General features: G+C 34.8%; 1 protein-coding gene across 1 annotated transcript; it reads right to left on the reverse strand.

Annotated features, from left to right (window-relative positions):
• Positions 1–1,975: 1,975 nt before the first annotated feature.
• Positions 1,976–6,621, reverse strand: LOC103329200 (LRR receptor-like serine/threonine-protein kinase IOS1). The gene is made up of 13 exons (XM_016793632.2): positions 6,401–6,621; positions 5,764–6,307; positions 5,193–5,668; positions 4,945–5,083; positions 4,781–4,852; positions 4,616–4,687; positions 4,436–4,516; positions 4,020–4,171; positions 3,626–3,843; positions 3,409–3,535; positions 3,168–3,230; positions 2,884–3,073; positions 1,976–2,608 (listed from the first exon to the last, which is right to left on the reverse strand). The coding sequence occupies exons 1-13, from the start codon at positions 6,537–6,539 to the stop codon at positions 2,194–2,196; spliced, it is 2,688 nt and encodes an 895-aa protein (XP_016649118.2). The 5' UTR covers positions 6,540–6,621; the 3' UTR covers positions 1,976–2,193.
• Between the last annotated feature and the right edge of the window lie 12,910 nt (positions 6,622–19,531).

Below are 19,531 nucleotides of genomic sequence, written 5' to 3' on the forward strand. Positions count from 1 at the left end.
TACTCTTATATATTAATATTAATATATTTTGGACTAAATTGTTGCAATGGTCTCTAAAGTAGTACACCCGAGTTGTATTTTTGTCCATGACATCCAAACCATAGACCTAGACAAAACGTAGACAATCAGGAGAAATATATATTTCATCACTCATTAGTTATTAGTTAATCTATTGATCGTGAACAGGGAGATTTTGCACTCACCTATGTAGTGTATAATTAAGTGTTGTTGGACCAGTGTCATACCGCACGGCAAGTGCCAAGGTATCAGTCGGCATTTGTGTTCCATAAGAAGCATTAGGCAAAGGCCTGAGTTCTATCGCTGATATAAATGGAACTTCGGAGGCTGTGTTCACCAGACAAATATGTATATATAGTTTCGCAGTGTGACATGAATTAGCTCTTTGATCGTTGTTGCTTCTAAGGCATTTGCTTCTAGGGTTATTTGTAGCATTGGTCCCTCAATTATACTTGGAGTTACATTTTGGTCACTTAACTCCAAACATAGTTACAGATGGACTAATGACGCAACACAACACCTAATTGAGTGACCTTTGTAACTTTTTTGAAGTTGAGTGACCAAAATGTAACTCTGAGTATAGTTGAGGGACCATTGCTACAAATAACCCTAGAAATTAAATGATATAATATTTATCTATAACACTAATGCTAAAAATGGGTATGTAACTAATTATATCTAAAATCATTGTAAGCACATACGTATTGAATGCCACATAATGTGAAAAAAGAATCTCCTTACGTTACCTTTAAAAGAAAAGATTTAGATGACTACATGTGAGTCAATTAACATTTTGTCTAACTTCGTTAGGAGCAAAGAATTCAACTTATATGAATGTGCTATGACTTCAATACTGGTTGCGTTTGCACTTATTATTACTATTGTCGTTCTAATTAATTAGTATGATTATTGCTTGCCACCAAATTTTATTAAATTATGCTGTCTTTGGCTTACTTTTTCCGACTTGTCACCTTCTTGGCATTTTCCCTCCTGTTGCTTTTTGTGCTCCCTTCGCTTTATATCCTCCTCTTTGTGATGCAGCCGAATAATAACAAAGGATAACTTCAAACGAACTTAACTCCGTCCATTCTAAAAATACCCGGATTATAAGTAAAAGATGAGAGAAGAGTCACACTCCCCCAACCCGGCATAACATGTACACAAGTGGTCATATGCTAATCTAATTGGACGTGACATGTATACTCCCATATCATGTGATAAGTGATTGATTAAGAAATGTGATCTGTATAACATTCCTCTTTTATATAAGAGTGCCCAAGTTGTCCATAACTGTTCCTAATTTTTTTGACTGGTCTTGGGTACGGCTTTTGATACCTACTTGAATTAATGGATATGGCTACCATTTTCCATACTTACAGGCTAGCCATCAATGGGAAGGACGCGAATCTCTACATTAATTGACTGATCTAGATTAATCTTAGTCCACGACAGGGCTGGTTCTAGTCAAATGTTTTATTTTTGTCTGACAACTCAAATGTATGTGGAAGTGGCTGACTGATGGGGATCGAGATCAGGACACAGGTCACCAACCACATACACGAGAACCGAAATTTAGGGTTAATGCAAACTCACATATATTGTAGCAAATCCATGCCACAAATAAAACTATTTCATTAATCATCAATATTCCATTTTTTTACAACTATTACAATAGCCTTATTTATAGGCTTTACAAGACTTGGCCACCAAGACTGCTTGGTCCAAAAGTAAACTAATTAATTATAAAATCACACATAAATAATAAAAGATATCCTAAAACTACCTAAATAAGAAAATAACAATATATCATGAAATAACTAATTAAATGATAAATATCTATCTTGATTCACCCCTATGCTTTTGCATCACTGACTTTAGTGGGTCAACGGGCTTGAGTTAGAGATCCATTATTAGTAGATTCCATGACTTGAGTAGGTCAATAGGCTTGAAACATCCATTGTAATTTGTTAATAGCCAATTATATATAAAATAGGAATAATAAATGGGCAATTTGAAATAGTTAAGTTGTGCACAATACAATTTGAGTTTTGATCATGCCCATAATTCTTGATAAGAAGATACATTATTGATTATGAAACATTTGCAATACATACATAATACAACCTGCAAGGATTGAAATGATATATTCCAATCCCATTATTTTAGTACGTACTACTACCTAACTGAGGGACGTAGCATAGCGATTGAATTCTGAGACATCATCTCAATGGAATTTCCTATTTCAGTGTGATTGCTGCTCTGCTTTGTTCGAGCCAGTTCGGTTGCCAAACACTCCTTTAGTTCCACCAATACCTGGCTCATGGATGGCCTGTTGATGGGGTGTTTAGATACACATGCCATTGCTAATTCCACAGCTTTCCAGACAGAGCTAACATTGAAACTTCTCTCTAACCTTGGATCAACAATGCTGTAAATGTCTCCTTTTGGAAGCAACAAACCAACCCATTTACTTATGTGAATTCTCTCATGTGTGTTTATAAAAGCAGGTCGACCCGCGATAATCTCCAACAGTACAACCCCAAAGCTGTAAACATCACTTTTCTCATTTAGCCTGTTTGACATATTGTACCTTCAAGCAACCATGCAACTCAAGTCATATCTTCTGCAAAAGAATTTGGCTAGAACGTCCATTTACATATGGTTTCTTTCTTTTTTCATTCATGTCCTTGCTTTATCTTTAATTTTCTTCAGTGACATTACTAATATTTTGAATATTAAGGATGATGGGTATATAAAACAATAGTACTGGAGGGCACCAATACCAAATTAATATTAGTTAGAATTTAAAATGCTTTGGGATTAAATTTGATATATCATTAACCAGACTGAAAACAAAAAACTTACTCGGGCGCAAGGTACCCGGGAGTGCCAGCAACACCTGTCAATATATGAGTCCCATCCTCTACAGGGAAATTTCTGGATAGGCCAAAATCAGATAGTTTGGCTTGAAAATATTCATTCAACAAGATGTTTGTTGATTTCACATCCCTGTGGATAATAGGTGGGCTACAACCATAGTGCAGATACTCCAATCCTGCATTTCCATATTCAGACATCAGTGAATTCTCATCACAAAAAAAAATTCAAAAAAAAGAAAAGAAAAAAGAGAGGAGGTGTTAGTTTCACACCTTGTGCAGCATCAGTAGCTATTTGAAGTCTACCTTCCCAAGTGAAGACAACTGGAGTGCTGTCTGCATCCACAGAAAATAAAAAATAATGTGGAGATCAAGGAATGTTTCTGCACAACTTAGATTTCTAGTGCTAAAATAAATCAAAGCCTCCGGTAATTTATCGGTCGTTTTCCAACAAATTAGAAGTTACTAAACAATGGTAAATTTTGGTATGGAATAGTTTCAATTGCAGCCAAACCTGATAGATATGCTTGTAAGTTTCCATTTTCCATGTACTCGTACACAAGCCCTATGTGATTTTCATCATTGCAATATCCTACAAGGCTTGTCAAGTTAATATGATGAACTCTCATCAGAAGATTAACCTGTAAGATAAGAGACCCCAACGAAACATCTTAGTTTATTATATAAGATTGAGCTCAAAATGATTGCATAGCTTATTTTAACGAACGTGCCTCAGCATGAAATTGTTGAAGCCCTTGAACTGAAGACGGTGAAAGCATCTTGACAGCTACTTGAGTTTTGTCTATGCATCCATGATAAACTGTTCCAAATCCACCTTTGCCAAGAATCCTCTTTAAATTGTTGGTGATCTGGAGGATCTCAGAGTATGTAAACTGTCGTTTTGTTGCCTTCACTGGTGCAATGATAGGATTTGCATCTGTGACAGCTCCTAAGATTTCATCACAAGTTTAATGTGCATACATATATATATATATATTTATGAAGAATGTTATTATTATTTTAAGAAATGCACTTGGATATCTGATGTCAAGTCGTAATTCTTCATTTTTAAGGCCATAAGAGAGAGGAAAAAAAGGAACTTTGACAGATATTTGGAAGTCTTACCAGGTTGTCTTTTCCGATTAATGCCCCAACAGAGAGCCGCTACAGATAATAAGAGGATGGAGATTCCAGCGACTGACGCAACTACGGGAATAACAAAATTGCGCTTCTTTTTGCAAGAAACATTTCCGGATAGATTTGGATTTGCACACAAACTGACATAAAAATGGTTGATAGCAACAATAGTTAGATTTTGATATGTTATACCAAAGAATATAAATTCCTCTGTAGCATATGTTATAATTCTCAAAACTAGTTTGTAGGGAAACACCTCATCATTTAATATTGTCATTAAAAACGAAATAGGAAAACAGAAATAGAAAACTAGTATCTGTGTGGATCAAACTTCTAACACAGTGTTGTGGTGAGTTGGAGTTAAGAACAAAATTTGAAGGTTATATGGGTTTCACATAGCACACCTTAATGATAGAAAACCATTCTTCCTTCTTTCAATCAGTCCTACTGGAACTGAGCCTGCGAGCTTGTTTTTCTCCAAGTTTCTGCAAAGGTAAATTAATCACTAATCTTTCACCAAACTTTGTTCATAACAAAAGATTTGTAGTTTTTTCCTCCCAGATACAGGCAACCAAATGACTTACATGACATTTAATTCTGGCAATTGAGACAAAAAGTCAGGAATTGGTCCTGTCAAGTTGTTGTTTGATAAATCCCTGAAATGAACAGCTCAACTTATTTAAATCAAATTCTGATCATGTGCTGTCTGCCTTCTGGTAACTTATTCACAGGAAGACATATATACTCACAATGTCTGAATCACTGTAAGGTTGGATATAGAAGGAGCTATCTCCCCTGTTAATCCGCTCGAGGACAAATCCCTACAGATTGCATGTTCCATTAATTTCAATTTACTACACATAAGTGGAATGGGAATGAAAATTTCGGTAACTTTGTTTGAAGGCATACTTACAAGGATATGATTCTTGGGGACTCATTTTGAGGATAGCTACACTTTACACCTTCCCACAAGTAAGCTTGAGGGGCACACGGATCTCCTTGCCAGTTCTTTTTAATCTTATATGTTGACTTGATGATGTTGATTGCGTCAACTAATTAAAAGATTTTCAGAATCAAACAGAAAATCTCATTTAAATCAATCATATACATATAAACACTAAACTGAGAGTATGAAAGCTAGTGTAGGGAAGAAAGACTTACTATCTTCTTGGTTTGTTTCTAACTCTAAGAATTCCTTCAATGTGTAAATCTCAATGGCGTTGAGGATGGGTGGAAGGGTAGAGTTCTCTGCCTTACGGATTGAAAAATTATATTGTCCTCCACTCAAAGCGGCAGGGCTAAAAATAGTATTTGTGTACAAGTAATCGGGAGCAAATAAATCATAAAAGACCTGCCCGTTCCTAGTAATGTATTGCAGTCTGGATTGGTTTGCTTGTAGCTTTTCAACTTCTGCAAAGTGCATGTATACATAGTATGATGCCTTGTCATCAGCAGGCAGCCAGAAGAAATCCAAGGAAGCATTCGCATGTCTTGGCGTTGCAGCAGTACGCATCACAATAGGAGGTGGTTGGTAATCATTGCTAGATCCAGAGTCAATGGTCTGTGATGTACTTAATTGTGCCCAATCATCACGGTCATAGGCATCCCAGAAGCGATCATGAACATCGAACGGATACCTAAATAGATTTCAATATTTCATCAGTCTCATTAGCAATTAGAAGTTGACCAGGTATATGTTCATCATCTAACTCCTAGGAGATTAGGCACTCACCTGTATCCTTCAGAATCAGTTGGTAGTTGACCAGTATCAAATCGCATCTCAAGCGCCAACGACCCCACTTGTGTTGGATAAGATGCATTAAGTAAAGGCCTGAGTTCTATTGCTGATATAAATGGAACGCCGGAGCCTGTGTTCACCAGACAGACATGTATGTAGCTTCGCAGTGGGACATGTATAAGCTCTTTGTCTGCTGCTCCTACGGAAGCATTCTCAAACCGTATTGACTCCCATAAGTTAGCTCCAAGGTGGAGTTCAAACTCAGGTGCTTTTTCTTGGCCATCATAATTCCCATAAACAAAACTTGCTCTGATCAAATATTTGATGCCGCTTGTGACGTTTATGTTGTAGCAGTTCCTGGTTCCTTCAGGGAAGCTCCTTAGAGACCAGTAGGGTTGTTGATAGTCGTCTCTAAACTCATTCAACACGGATTTACTTTCACCGGTGTCTATGAAGCTTGCATCTGAAACGTAGCGAATTTTTGTTGTCGTTTCGGTATAGGTAACTTTCTGCAGGCCACAATCTATGCTAACGAATTCTGAGATAGACACACACATACAAAAAGACACAGAAGCTTTCATTAGCTATGTATATATTATAGATAACATTATTTCCTTCAAAATATTCCTACCTGATTGATCATCCTGGGCATGAACTAGGAGCAGAAAACTAAGACCAAGGTGCAGTGTGAAGAGGAATTGCTTGACTGTACGCGACATCATTAAACTTTGAGAAGCAAGACATAAATGTTGGTCCTTTCTTAACCACATTTAGCTTATCACTGTCAGATAAAGTTCTCTTTACATTCTCTCTGTCCGATTTTTCTTAAAAAGAAAATTAAGCACTATTTAAATCAGCTCGTTCAAAGCCTTCCTTCTGTGAAAAAACATGTCACATTCTTGGCTTCTTCCCTCCAGTTGTCCTCCTAACCATGGATATTCTTAAAAAGTCAAATGTATATTTTTTTTTCACAAAGAAATAAATTAATGACGAAATTTCGGTTATGTCCTCGAATTAGCCATCGATACAATAGAATAAAATCAACTGGCAGGTTGGGAACAAAATACAAGATGTTGACTCAACAACCGAAGTCCGGAACACGGCTGTTTCAGTTGAAACTTGAAATGCATATCCTCCTTGCAAGAAGAGGTCGCTGAAAGATCCATTACCATTAGATTAATCATGACTTGCGAGGGTCAATGGGCTTGAAAGATCCATTATTAGTTTTTTTTTTTTTTTTCCCAGTCTTAAACCACTACCAATTGTTAATAATGGGTGGATTTATTAATATTGCATCTTCCAAGCACTATCAAGAAAAAGAAAAGCACTTCAAAGGACCCATTAGTGTAGTGATTTGGAGTAATGACTCTCCTAGACAAAGTCTTGAGTTCGAGTCCTAGCATACGTATTGTGTGTGTGAGTTTAGCGTATTATCGCCCCTCTGAATAGGAAAGGTCCTCAAAAGAAAAAGAAAAGCACTTATCAACTATATGCTAAGCTCAAGTAGCATGGATGACGTGAGTAACAAATCCTAATTTTCAAACTGTGATAATTGTGGTATGTATTACTCCGATGTGAGACTTACACATCATGACTTGTATCACGCCAACTACACCAATAATCCAATCCAATCCTAGGCACCAAAAGATTAATTTGTTAAAAGTTTTTTCATTTTTTCCTTTGTGGTTGAGGAATTTTGTATTTGAATAAGAAATGCCAAAACTTTTTACCTAGATATTGATCAGAACACACAACATGTCAGAGGTGTTGGAATATGGATTTTAACCCATATATGCACACTCACACACTTAGCTGCACAATTTATCAAGCATAAGGCAATGGAATGCAAAGGAGGAAAAACTGAAGATAAAAACAGAGGAGTTTTTTTGTAAGCTCTCGGTTAGCTTCTATTTCATTTCTTGGAGGAGACTTTTATTATTCTCCCTCTCATCTCAAGTCTTCTTGCACGGCTTCGCACACTTTTTTTTATACACATCAAACCTTTTCATATTAGTACATGCCTCTCTCACCAACTTTAATATAATAGAGCATAGATGTTTTCTATCAATCTCTTACAATTAGTTATTACATATAAATATTAATACAACAAATTTAGTTAAACAAAAGGATCATAAAAAAATAATTGATCTAAAAAGAAAATGGAGGAAACTAATACATCCCAACTCCCATGATTTGATCTAGCTAAGCAATAGTTCAACTACCTAACCGAGGGATTTAGCATAGAGATCGAACTATCAGACCTTATCTCAATGGAATTTGTTAACTCAGTTTCATGGCTCTGCCTTGTTCCAGCAATCTCTGTTGCCAAACTCTCCTTTAGTTCCACCACCACCTGACTTATGGTTGGCCTTTTTATAGCATTTGGAGATACACATGCCATTGCTATCTCCACAGCCTTCCATACAGTGTTCGTGTTGAAGTGTCTCTCCAACCTTGGATCAACGATGCCGTAAATGTCTCCTTCTGCAAGCATTGAGCTCACCCACCGACTGATGTGAATTCTTTCGTGTTCCCTTGAAGAGTAAACAGGTCGACAGGAAATAATCTCCAACAGCACAACCTCGAAGCTATAAACATCACTTTTCTCGTTCAACCTGTTTGATAGGTTGTACCTTCAAGTACAAGTTACAACCATTTGCAAATCAAACATCACATTTTTTAGTTTCTAATATTTGATTTGAATGCTCCAATTAAGGGATGGATAAACTTTAAAAAAACAAACAAATTACTTACTCAGGGTCGAGGTAGCCGGGAGTGCCAGCAACGACGGTCAATACATGATTGTCATCATTAGAGGGGAAACTTCTGGATAGTCCAAAATCAGATAGCTTGGCTTCGAAATTTTCATTCAGCAAAATGTTTGTTAATTTTACATCCCTGTGGATTATTGGTGGCTTACAGCCGTAGTGCCGATACTCCAATCCTGCATTTCAAGTTGAGACAACACATCCCAAAAATTGAATTAAAAGAAAAGAAAAGAAAAGAAATTAAGGAGATGCTAGCTAACAACAAAAATATTGTTACAAATCTTTTAGTGACCTTGTGCAGCGTCTATTGCTATTTGAAGTCTGTCTTTCCAAGTCAAGATATTTGAGCTGCTACCTGCATCCATAACAAATAAAGAGCCTAAAGTTATATCTTCTCCGTCGAGTCCACTAGATCACAATCCTGTGTTAGCAATTGAAAAATTGTGAGAACTATTTCCATTAGTATTGCTTGCCGGCTTGCTGCTGGTGACCTGCCAATTACGCTTGTAGCAAGTTTACTTTTCCTGTTTAGTATTACTTCCCAAAGGTCTCCTCTTAATGGTTTTAATATCCATACAATTGAACGAGATTATGAAAGTTATGATCCTCATTGTTCTTGTTGGTTGCAGTTGACAGTCCTGAACAGTGGGAGGGAGAGATCAAGAAATAAGCTGTCTAATTTCCAATTCAAAGTAAAGGAAAACAGTGTCGAATATTTCTATCCTGGAAGCAGGACTTGAAGACCATTTATGCTTGAGGAATTTCATATTGTGGGTGAACGTAGCAATTGAGGCTCAAAAGTAATTGGAGACTCTTGTCCCTTCATAATGATACTCGGAGATCACAACTTGAAGAAGACAAGAATATTGCTCTGTTACTTTGAAGGCTGTAACTCTAAGTTTATAATGGAAATGCTTAGAATTTTCTTTTCTCATTTTCTTATTCTACATCCTACTTGAATGGATATTTGCAAGCCGAATTCAGCGGCAGTGCATCAAACTTTGGTCTGCAAGTCAATGCCTTTTTGTACTGGGCTAGATTTCGTTGGCTTTTGGGCCTAATTTTATTTTGTTATGTTTTAAGTCAATCCAGTTTTGGATATGGGAGATTGACGAGCACCAGAACTCACTCACACAGTCACAGCTCACAAGCAGTTTTCAAACTCGAAAATAAAAAAAATGACGTGAGAAACACAATCACATTCAAATGGACTGCCTATTAGGATCCGCTGTTTGCTTGTAAGGCTTGCCTGACTGACGTACTAGACTAGGACTAGGGGAAGCTAAGTTAGGCCACCCAATCATAGGGGCAGCCAGCCATCAAACCACATTTATTTCTTCTTCTTCTTCACTCCCATCTCAGAAATGGTAAGTGTTAATGAGGTCTAATCCCCCTACCCTTTTCTTTCTTATATACTTGTTTCTCCCTTCAGAGTTCACATGGTTACAAATGGATTTTGCTTTTGCAGGCCAAGAAACCTGTGAAAACCACAATACACATATAATCTCTCTCTCTCTCTCTCTCTCTCTCTCTCTCTCTCTCCCCACATACAGAACACATATGACCCCATCTCTATCTCTCTGTACTATATTGTTACCAGCATTCAGATCTTCTGTGTTTGTTTTACATACATACAGATTGGGAGATGTTGTCATGGCATGCAAGTACAAATTCAATTGATGTATCATTTGGCTTTATCTTCTCTTTCGGTGGAGACATAAGGGCGGCCATGAATTTCGACGTCATTCCAGGCTAATTCTGGGAAGCCAACAGGAAGGGGAACTGATTAACGTTATCATTCAAAAGCACAGGTTAGGCTCCTTCTGAGACCCTTGGCCCTTGTAATGTATACCATCTTGTGTTGAGGTTTTTATATATGCGTCTCAGCATGAGGTCAAATCCATCAAAAAGAAACGAACATCAAAACAGGAAGGATCCGAAAATTAACAAGGGCAATAAGGCCATGACAAATTCTTTATTCAAACCATCTAATGGTGCAAATGCCAGTTTTGAATAACAAAATACCAGATTTAAGTTTCATTGGAGAATGTTATCCTATCAGGTTAGAAGATAAAGGGAAGTGGGGCAGAGTTCAAACTCTGTATCATCAGCCAAATGCAAAGAGGTTGCTGTTTCCTATGAACAGGGGAAGGGGCATGAAAGCACTGCTCCAAACGGTCAAGACAGGAAACACTGAAGATCAAGGAACCAGCAACCATCAAGAGCCCGTCATGGAAAATTATAGGTATTGGTTTGTACCAGCCCATTGGCATGGGGTGTAAACCTTCCAGCTCATCTGGTCATTATTAAGGCAAGGTAAAATTTGTGAGGTATATTTTTCAATTGATTCCTATATTTACTAAGAATGGAAGTCAACATCAAAACCATAACTCTGCCCTCCATACTATAATTTCTCACGGAGACCTTGGAGGGCATTTACAGATGCATCACGGAGACCTTGAAGGGCTTTAAATATAATTCCATATTGAACCAACAATACAAATATAGATTTCTTTGAAGGCCTATCTTTTGAGGCGCCTATGTGAAAATCCCACATCGAAAATCTATACTCCTATAATGGTGTTTATAAACAAAGCACCATGATGTTTGAATAAGTGTGGTTAACATTGAAGAGTTGGGCCAATGGGCTTAGCTATAGGAGGCTTTGAATATGACTTTCATTCATAATAATTAGGCTTAACTGCTACAGCACCCCCGAAAACATTGGTCAATTCTCACTTATCCCCTTTAAAGTTAAAGTGATGGGTCGTTGGGAGGTCGCAATGGGGTGGAATTGGTTTTGGCTGGGTTTCTTTTTTCTTTTTTTTTCAATTTGAAGATTTTATTTTAAAAACGAATGAATTTTTTTAAATAATTGATTGACCTAATTACCCCTTCAACTAATAGAAGTTAAAAAAATATAGACAGAAATTAAGTTTTTTAAAAGACAATTTTTAATTTTTAATTATTTTTTTTTCACACATGGCACTTAGTTTAGCAAAATAGTGGGTCCTATTAGTGCCACGTCAGCACTTTTAACAGAATTTTTAACAGACTTGCCAGTGAGGGAAAAAGTGAGACACAAAACATCGGTCAAGGTGGCAAAGTGAGTCACTTTAACTTTAAGGGAGATAAGTGAGAATTGACCAATGTTTCAAGGGGGCACTGTAGCAATTAAGCCTAATAATTATATTAATCAAAGACTTGGGTCTTGGACTCTGAGGAAATTTAATTAAGAGGCACCAAAACGAAAATTATATTCTCTGCATTTGTTTTTTGGCCAACTTCTTTAATTTAATACATGTAATTAAGTAATACCTTAACCTTTTTATTTTAATTACTTTAATTAGTAATTATGTTTCAATTATTATTTCTTTAGTGAATATTTAAATATTTTACTAATGTCGTAAATTACTTGGTAAATAGTAATGAATTGTTTTGAACTATTTTGTGGACTTTGTTTTTCGTTCTTTGATATTAAATAATCATTAAAATACGTACGTACGTGTATAATACGAGTATCAAATGGGAAAAATGATAAATTCTTTATACCGGTAACAACCCTGGAAAAGTAAAAAAAATCAAAATGGGACAATAGATATACCTTGGTAATGGCCTAAACGTAATGGATAATGCTCTAGACTAGTTTTATCGACAAAGAAAAATCAATGAGAAAAAATTTAAAAAACAAAAAGGCATCCATTAGACATTTAAAGATAGGCGCGAAAGATAATAAGTTTGTATTTTTTTTTCCCAATGAAATTTCATCGGCACAGGTATATACCGACGAAATTTGGTTGGAAGATGGTGTTTTATTAGTTTGCTATCCGCAGGGTATAGCCGGACGGCTATACTTTTAAAATAATCGATTTTGGGAATATAGCCGGACGGGTATACTGCTCAAAAATAATATTTAACGAGTATTACCGGGCGGCTATACTATTTAAAGGCATGGAACGGTAAATCGGGTATTTTAAAGGTATAGCCGTGCGGCTATACTGTTTTATTTTTTTTTATTTTTAAATTTTTACGTTTTCTCTACTTTTGTTTTTTGGCTAACTTCTTTACTTTAATACATGTAATTAAGTAATACCTTAGCCTTTTTATTTTAATTATTTTAATTACTTTAATTAGTAATTATGTTTCAATTATTATTTCTTTAGTGAATATTAAAGGGGGCATTTGGTATCCTATACAAATAGGGAACTCAAAAACTTTTATTTTTCTTAAAAACAAGGAGTTCTCAAATCTATTTTTAAGATTCAAAAATTTGTTTGATATGCAACTTGAAAACTGTTTTCAAATCTTAAAAATTTGAGAACTTGTGGGTTGTCAGAAAAAAACTAAAAAAACATATATTTTTTGTTTTTAATAATTGTGGTGTTTTTTAGTTGTTCTTGAGTTTGAGTTTGTAAAAATAGGGCTACCAAACAAGTTTTCTTTGTCTTGGATTAAATTCTTTTTCGAGTTTAAAAAGTTGAATTCAAGTTGAATATCAAACATGCCCTAAGTATTTTACTGATTTTGTAAATTACTTGGTAAATAGTAATGAATTATTTTGTGGACTTTGTTTTTTGTTCTCTGATTAAATAATCTTTAAAATACGTGCGTATGCGTACAATACATGTATTAGACTTTTGCTTTCATTATACCGAGTCTTTAAGATGTATACGAAAAACATAAGTATTATTAAAAAATACGTACATATGTGTATAATACAAGTATCAAATGGGAAAATTCTAAATTATTTATACGGGTAATAACCCTGGAAAAGTAAAAAATCAAAAGGGGACAATAGATATACCTTGGTAATGGCCTAAACGAAATGGATAATGCTCTATACTAGTCTTATTGACAAAGAAAAATCAGGGAGAAAAAATTTAAAAAACAAAAAGGCACCCATTAGATATTTAAAGAGTATAGCCTGGCGGCTATACTCTTTATAAAAAAAAATGAATAAATGAATTGGAACAGTAAAAAAATTCTTAACAAATTTCAAAAAGAATCTAGTATAGCCCATCGGCTATACTATTTTTATTCATATTTTTAAAAGACAATTAGGGAAAAACTGAGTACAGCCAAATATATATTATTTTTATTCAATAATATATGATAATTATGTGTATAATACGTGAATTTTGTGTGTCTTATTGTAATTTAAAAAAATAGGTATATTAAACATGAGAAATACGTTTGTACGTGTATAATACATTATTAAAAGTGAAAGTACTAAAATGTTTATACGGGTAATAACTCTGAAAAAGTAAAAAATCAAAAAGAGACAATAGATACTCAAGTAATAGCCTAATAGAAATGGATACAGCTCTTGGGCTATGGAGAAATTTAATTAAGACACCCAAATGATTTCCAAAAAGACTTAATAAATAGAAATTAATTATTTTGTGGACTTTTTCTATAATTTTTTATATATTAAAAAATAATTAACATATAATTACTAATTAAAGTAATTCAAAAAGGCTAAGACATTACTTAATTACATATATTAAATTAAAGTAGTAGGCCAAAAAAAAGAAAGTAACGAAACTAATTATATTTCTTTTTAAATTTTAAAAAATTTATAAAAAACTTGTCCCGACGAAATTTCGTCGGCACATGTCTATGTCGGCAACATTTCCGGGATTAAATTTTCTCTCTAAAAAGTACAACCACCCGACTATACTATTTATATATTAAAAAAAGACGCGCCCAGCACATAGGTGCCACATGTCAAAACTATAAATCCGGGGGCTATACGATTTTCTTTTAAAAAAAGGTAAAAACGAGTATAGTTGGACGGCTATACAATTTCTTAAATAATTTCAAAAAAGAATCGGTTTTTATATAGGGAGTTTCACTAAAACACCCAAAATGGAGGTTGAAATTATAAAAAAAACCCAAGCACTATTTAAACATATAAACACACCCAAAACCCATCATTACACACACTCAAAACCCATTTATAAACACACCCAAAAAGTTGACTTTGGAGTTGATTTTGGGTGTGTTTATATGTTTAAATAGTGCTTGGGTTTTTTTATAAATACATGTCTAGGATTGGGTTTATTTATAAATTTGTATTTTATATATGTGTATAAAGACATGTCCAGTGCATGTGCGCCACATGTCAAACATGTACAGCAGTACAGCTATGCTTTTTTTAAAATAAAATAAATAAAAATGAGTATAGCCGGACGGCTATACTATTTTTAGAAAGACAATTAGGGAAAAACTGAGTATAGCCAAATATATATTATTTTTATTCAATAATATGTCAGAATTATGTGTCTAATACCTGAATTTTGTGTGTCTTATTGAAATTTTTGTAAAAAATAGGTATATTAAACATGAGAAACACATTTGTACTTGTACAATACATTATTAAACGTGAAAGTGCTAGAATCTTTGTACGGGTAATAACTCTGAAAAAGTAAAAAATCAAAAAGGGACAATAGATACTCGAGTAATGGCCTAATAGAAATGAATATGGCTCTTTGGCTATTGAGAAATTTAATTAAGACACCCAAATGATTTCACAAAAGACTTAATAAATAGAAATTAACTATTTTGTGGACTTTTTCTATGATTTTTATATATTAAATAATAATTAAAATATAATTACTAATTAAAATAATTCAAAAAGGCTAAGATATTACTTAATTACATATATAATAACCTATCCCATTAATTGATTTAATTTTTTGAGATTTTAGGTATTAATTAGCATAATCGTCGTGAAATAGAATCATTTCAATATCCATATGTTAGTAAATCTAAAGAGAAAATTGAGATTCTCTTTTTTCTTTTTGCTAGAAAGCAGAACATGGCAAAATGACCAAACAAAGATGGGAAAAAGCTTGGCTCCTTAAAATTAAGGAGGAGCTCCTCCTTACAATCAATGGGGTTTTGAGACATGTTAAATTTTTATAATATTTTTTTTCCTTTTTTGTTGAAACTTTGTCAATGTTGCTTGAATTTAACAAGTGCCAAAACCCCAATGGTTGTAAGGAGGAATGCCTCCTTAATTTTAAGGAGCCAAGCCTTGATCGACCAAGCCTATATGATAATTTTTATAGAAAATTTGACTTTATCCCCTTTAAACTCATTTATTCTTACCTAATTAAGCTTGATGTGTCAGATTTTATATTTTCAGATCCCTAAAATACCCCCACTTAAAGTTGTACTGAATGTTCTTTTTAGTCTCGTTTGGTTTCGATTATCAACATATTTTTGTTGTAATTCAATTGTCATTATTACTATCCGTTTCATCTGATTAATTTTAAAGTTTTGGGTCCACAGTGAGTCGTGAGTTTTTAGACACAGTGGAAGGCCTTCTATGGAACAAATGGGCCAGCGTTTGGCGCCCAGGTTAGCAACTACCCTCAATGACCCAACCCTGAGCTGATCACTAATGGGAAGTACAAGAGTGTGGTGCACAGATTGATTGCCCAAACTGATGGCACCAGAATGTCAATAGCTTCCTTCTACAACCCTGGCAGTGTTGCTGTCATCTACCCTGCACCAACACTGGTGGAGAAAGAAGCAGAGGAGAAGAATCAAGTTTACCTGAAATTCGTGTTTGAAAACTATATGAAGCTCTATGACGGCCTTAAGTTCCTGGCCAACGAACCAAGCTGTCACCTTAGAAAACAAGGACTTCTTCAACCAAGAAAAAAGAAAACAAGGGCTATAAAATCTGTGGCCAAATAGCAGCAGCCATGCCGAAATGGTAAACATCTGAAGCTGAAGTTTTCAAAAGCAGCAACAGAGGATGATCAAAAGCATAAAACCAAATTATAAAACAAGCTTTCAAGATGGCAAAATCACCATATAGACCTTTCTATTTGTGTGCCACTGATATCAGGATCTGCCACCAAAACTAAGTTATTTTGGCTTAATTAAATTGACAAAAGAAAAGCCGAGAGGGAATGGCAGCTCAAACTACTTTCATGGAAAGATAAGCTGTTCCATAGAATGATATTCCCTGTAATAAATTAATGATTTACATGAAACGCGAGAATACAAACCTACACTTTATTTCTCTCATAACACGAGATATCACGTGAGAAAGAAATAGATAATGATTACATGTATCCCGGATCATGTAAGTTTCTCACCCACGCCGGCGCACACATGAGCTGAGCAATATATCCTTAGCATTCATGATTGTCAATGCATGTAGGACATACAATGAGAAGTTTCTTTTGAACCAAGCAAAGAATCATCTAGAGAATTTTGAAATATAAAATCATCCCCTAACATGATCATGAGGAACTTGGAACATCCACACAACAAAAGGGTTCAACTTGTGCAAGTGGAGCGTCCAATAAGTACCTACCTTCAAGTTTTAATCATAACTGGGAACCTGAAAGCCTCTCAGAATCTAAGAAAGATCCAATTCATAATCTAAAGTGAAGGTTATTGAAAAAAACATTTATATAAAATCAAAGTTTTCTGCTAATTTTATGTCATGGTAGAGAAGCTTGATAACTACACCTTCAAGAACCTCAAAAACAGCCAACTAGACCTTTTTTGTTTCCTTGTCTTGCAAAGTAGAACATCGTAATATAATCAGAGACAATATAATTAAAGGACACGAACCAGACATACCACACACCTGCCATCATGATTTCGAGAAGAGGAATCCTTCCTTGTTTTGTGTAGGGCATCCTTACGAGTGTTTTTTAGACTTTTTGTTAGCATTTTTGCCCATTTAGTTTTATTAACACGCATGTCAATAGACTATTGTTTTACGTATTTGTCTATTTAAAGTAGAATAGTTGTGTTTTGGAAATTCTTAAGTGAGGACAATTTTAGTTTATTTGAAATAACTTTAAAAAATTTAAAAGTGAAGTATAAAGTAGTCGTCATTAAAACCTAAAAGTGTCTCTACAATTTTAGCACATCTTTTTATTTTATTTTTTTATACAAGCAATGTTCTACTTTAATTTAATTTAAATGACTAGCTGCAATCTTGGTGTTTTCTTTATCTCTAAGGCGGCGGCGACGTCTATGGTGGCGGTGGCAACAATGTCAGTAGAAGCTCTGTTGGTTTTTGGTTGTTTGTTTGCAATTTTCTTATTTTGTAATAATTGCATCAACTCCTTGTGAGTTGGGTGTTTGATTGTTTTCTACTCTATATTATATTTTGTACTTGTGAGAGTTAAAAGTTGTAGTTGTATTGGTAGATTTGAGCGTTGTGATTCATGTTTGATTTGTTTAGGCATGCGGTTTTTATGTCGAAATTTCTCTGGCCTTTTGTGGCCTCTATAGGGTTACTATATTTACATATTTGTATTACCCCATTGTGGGCATTTGCATTCGCCCTTGTGACTGATGGTTTTTATGCCTAATTTATGTATACAATTATCCCTTCTCTCAAAAAAATTTACGAGGATTCGAACTTGAATGCAGAGTGAGGAGCATATCCACTCTAACTTAACTTTTCTAAGTCGAGGTCTGCAATGTTAGCACCTCTTAAGACCATCTATAAGCCAAGGGTTGGAAACTCAAATTTTGAGTTTTGTGTCCAAAATCCGTCTCCAACCCATGTATTTTAGGGGGTGGAATTTTGAGAATGGTGGAATTCCAGGCGGAATTCTAATATGGGTTTTGCCTGGACTAATAATTTTGTGTGGAGCACAACCCATAATACACAGCCCACGTGAAGAGGAAAAGGGAGCGGGCCGCGCATGACAGAAAGCTAACTACTCTCCATTTGCTTCCGCGTGACACGTGGGAGCACATGGTGAATGAATCGTTGGAATCTAACGACCCCATTTGAAAGATTAAGTTATTTTGTTTTTTCTAATGCAACGACTATATCAGCATATCAACGGCCATGATAAGTTTAGGCAATCTCAACGGTAAAATTTCATTACAACCAGCTGAAATTTAAATCCAATGGTCAAAATAATTTTTATAATTAATCTAAATCAGATCCAACCCCAAAACTCATCCCAAACTCTATAAATAGTCATTCATTTATTAAATAATCCACCCAAAATAATTTTTTTTCTTTTTTCCCTTTGTTATATTTGTTCATTCTCTTCTCTTTTCATTATTGTTGAGAATGACCCCAAAACCCTAAAGATGTGTGAATTGGAAACCACAAAAAGATGAGGCATTGTGCAAATTAGTGGGTTTCTGTCTCTAAAGATGGTGTTATTGGCACTAATGAATCAAACGACTCATTTTAGTTGCGTGTGTACCACAAGTTTTTGGAAAATGATCTGACTATGGCTGGAGCCGAGATGCGAACACCCCAAAGGCCAGTGCAAGGCATTTGAGTGGCTCCTATCTTGAAGATGTGGTGAGTACCCATTTTATTCAACGCTTAAATTTATAATTCTAATTCTTTTCAATTATTAACTTGCTTTTTATTTTATTTCGTGCATAGGATATGCATGCAAAAAAACTTTTCTTGATGATAATAAGCCTCCGAATAGGTCTTTCAAGTTGTATCTTGCTTGGCAAATCCTAAAAGATTGCCCAAAGTAGAACGAGCTATGTGAATCTCCCACACAAACATTCAGAGATTCTTCTCATAGTGGCAATACAATCAAGTTGGGGGAAGATGAGGATGATGTGGTCATGCCCACTCCAAGGGCACTCGAACGAGATAAATAGAAGGATGAAAAAAAAAAAAAAAAAAGGGAAAGGTGTTGAAGGTTATCTCAACCAAAGAAATTTTGTATAGCATTTTCACGTGAATTCATTATAAGAAGGAAAATGAGATTGAAGGAGATTGTGTATTCAATTGGGTAGAATAACACTTCTTAAATAGACAAAAGGATAAAATGAAGGTGATAGGAAATCATGATAAGATATAAAAGGGATAAGTAGGAAGAGAGGAAATAATGACAACATGACAAAACGAGATGACCTATATATATGATCATAATTGAATGAAGATAGGAAAAGATTGGGAAAGTTAAGGAAATCCAATAAAGTGAGATGGATAAAGATGAGCAATAGTTCAGAACATTATTGAAACA

The sequence above is a fragment of the Prunus mume genome, linkage group LG4 (assembly GCF_029339155.1).
Source record: "Prunus mume cultivar Tortuosa linkage group LG4, ASM2933915v1, whole genome shotgun sequence".
In the NCBI taxonomy this organism is placed as follows: Eukaryota; Viridiplantae; Streptophyta; class Magnoliopsida; order Rosales; family Rosaceae; genus Prunus; species Prunus mume.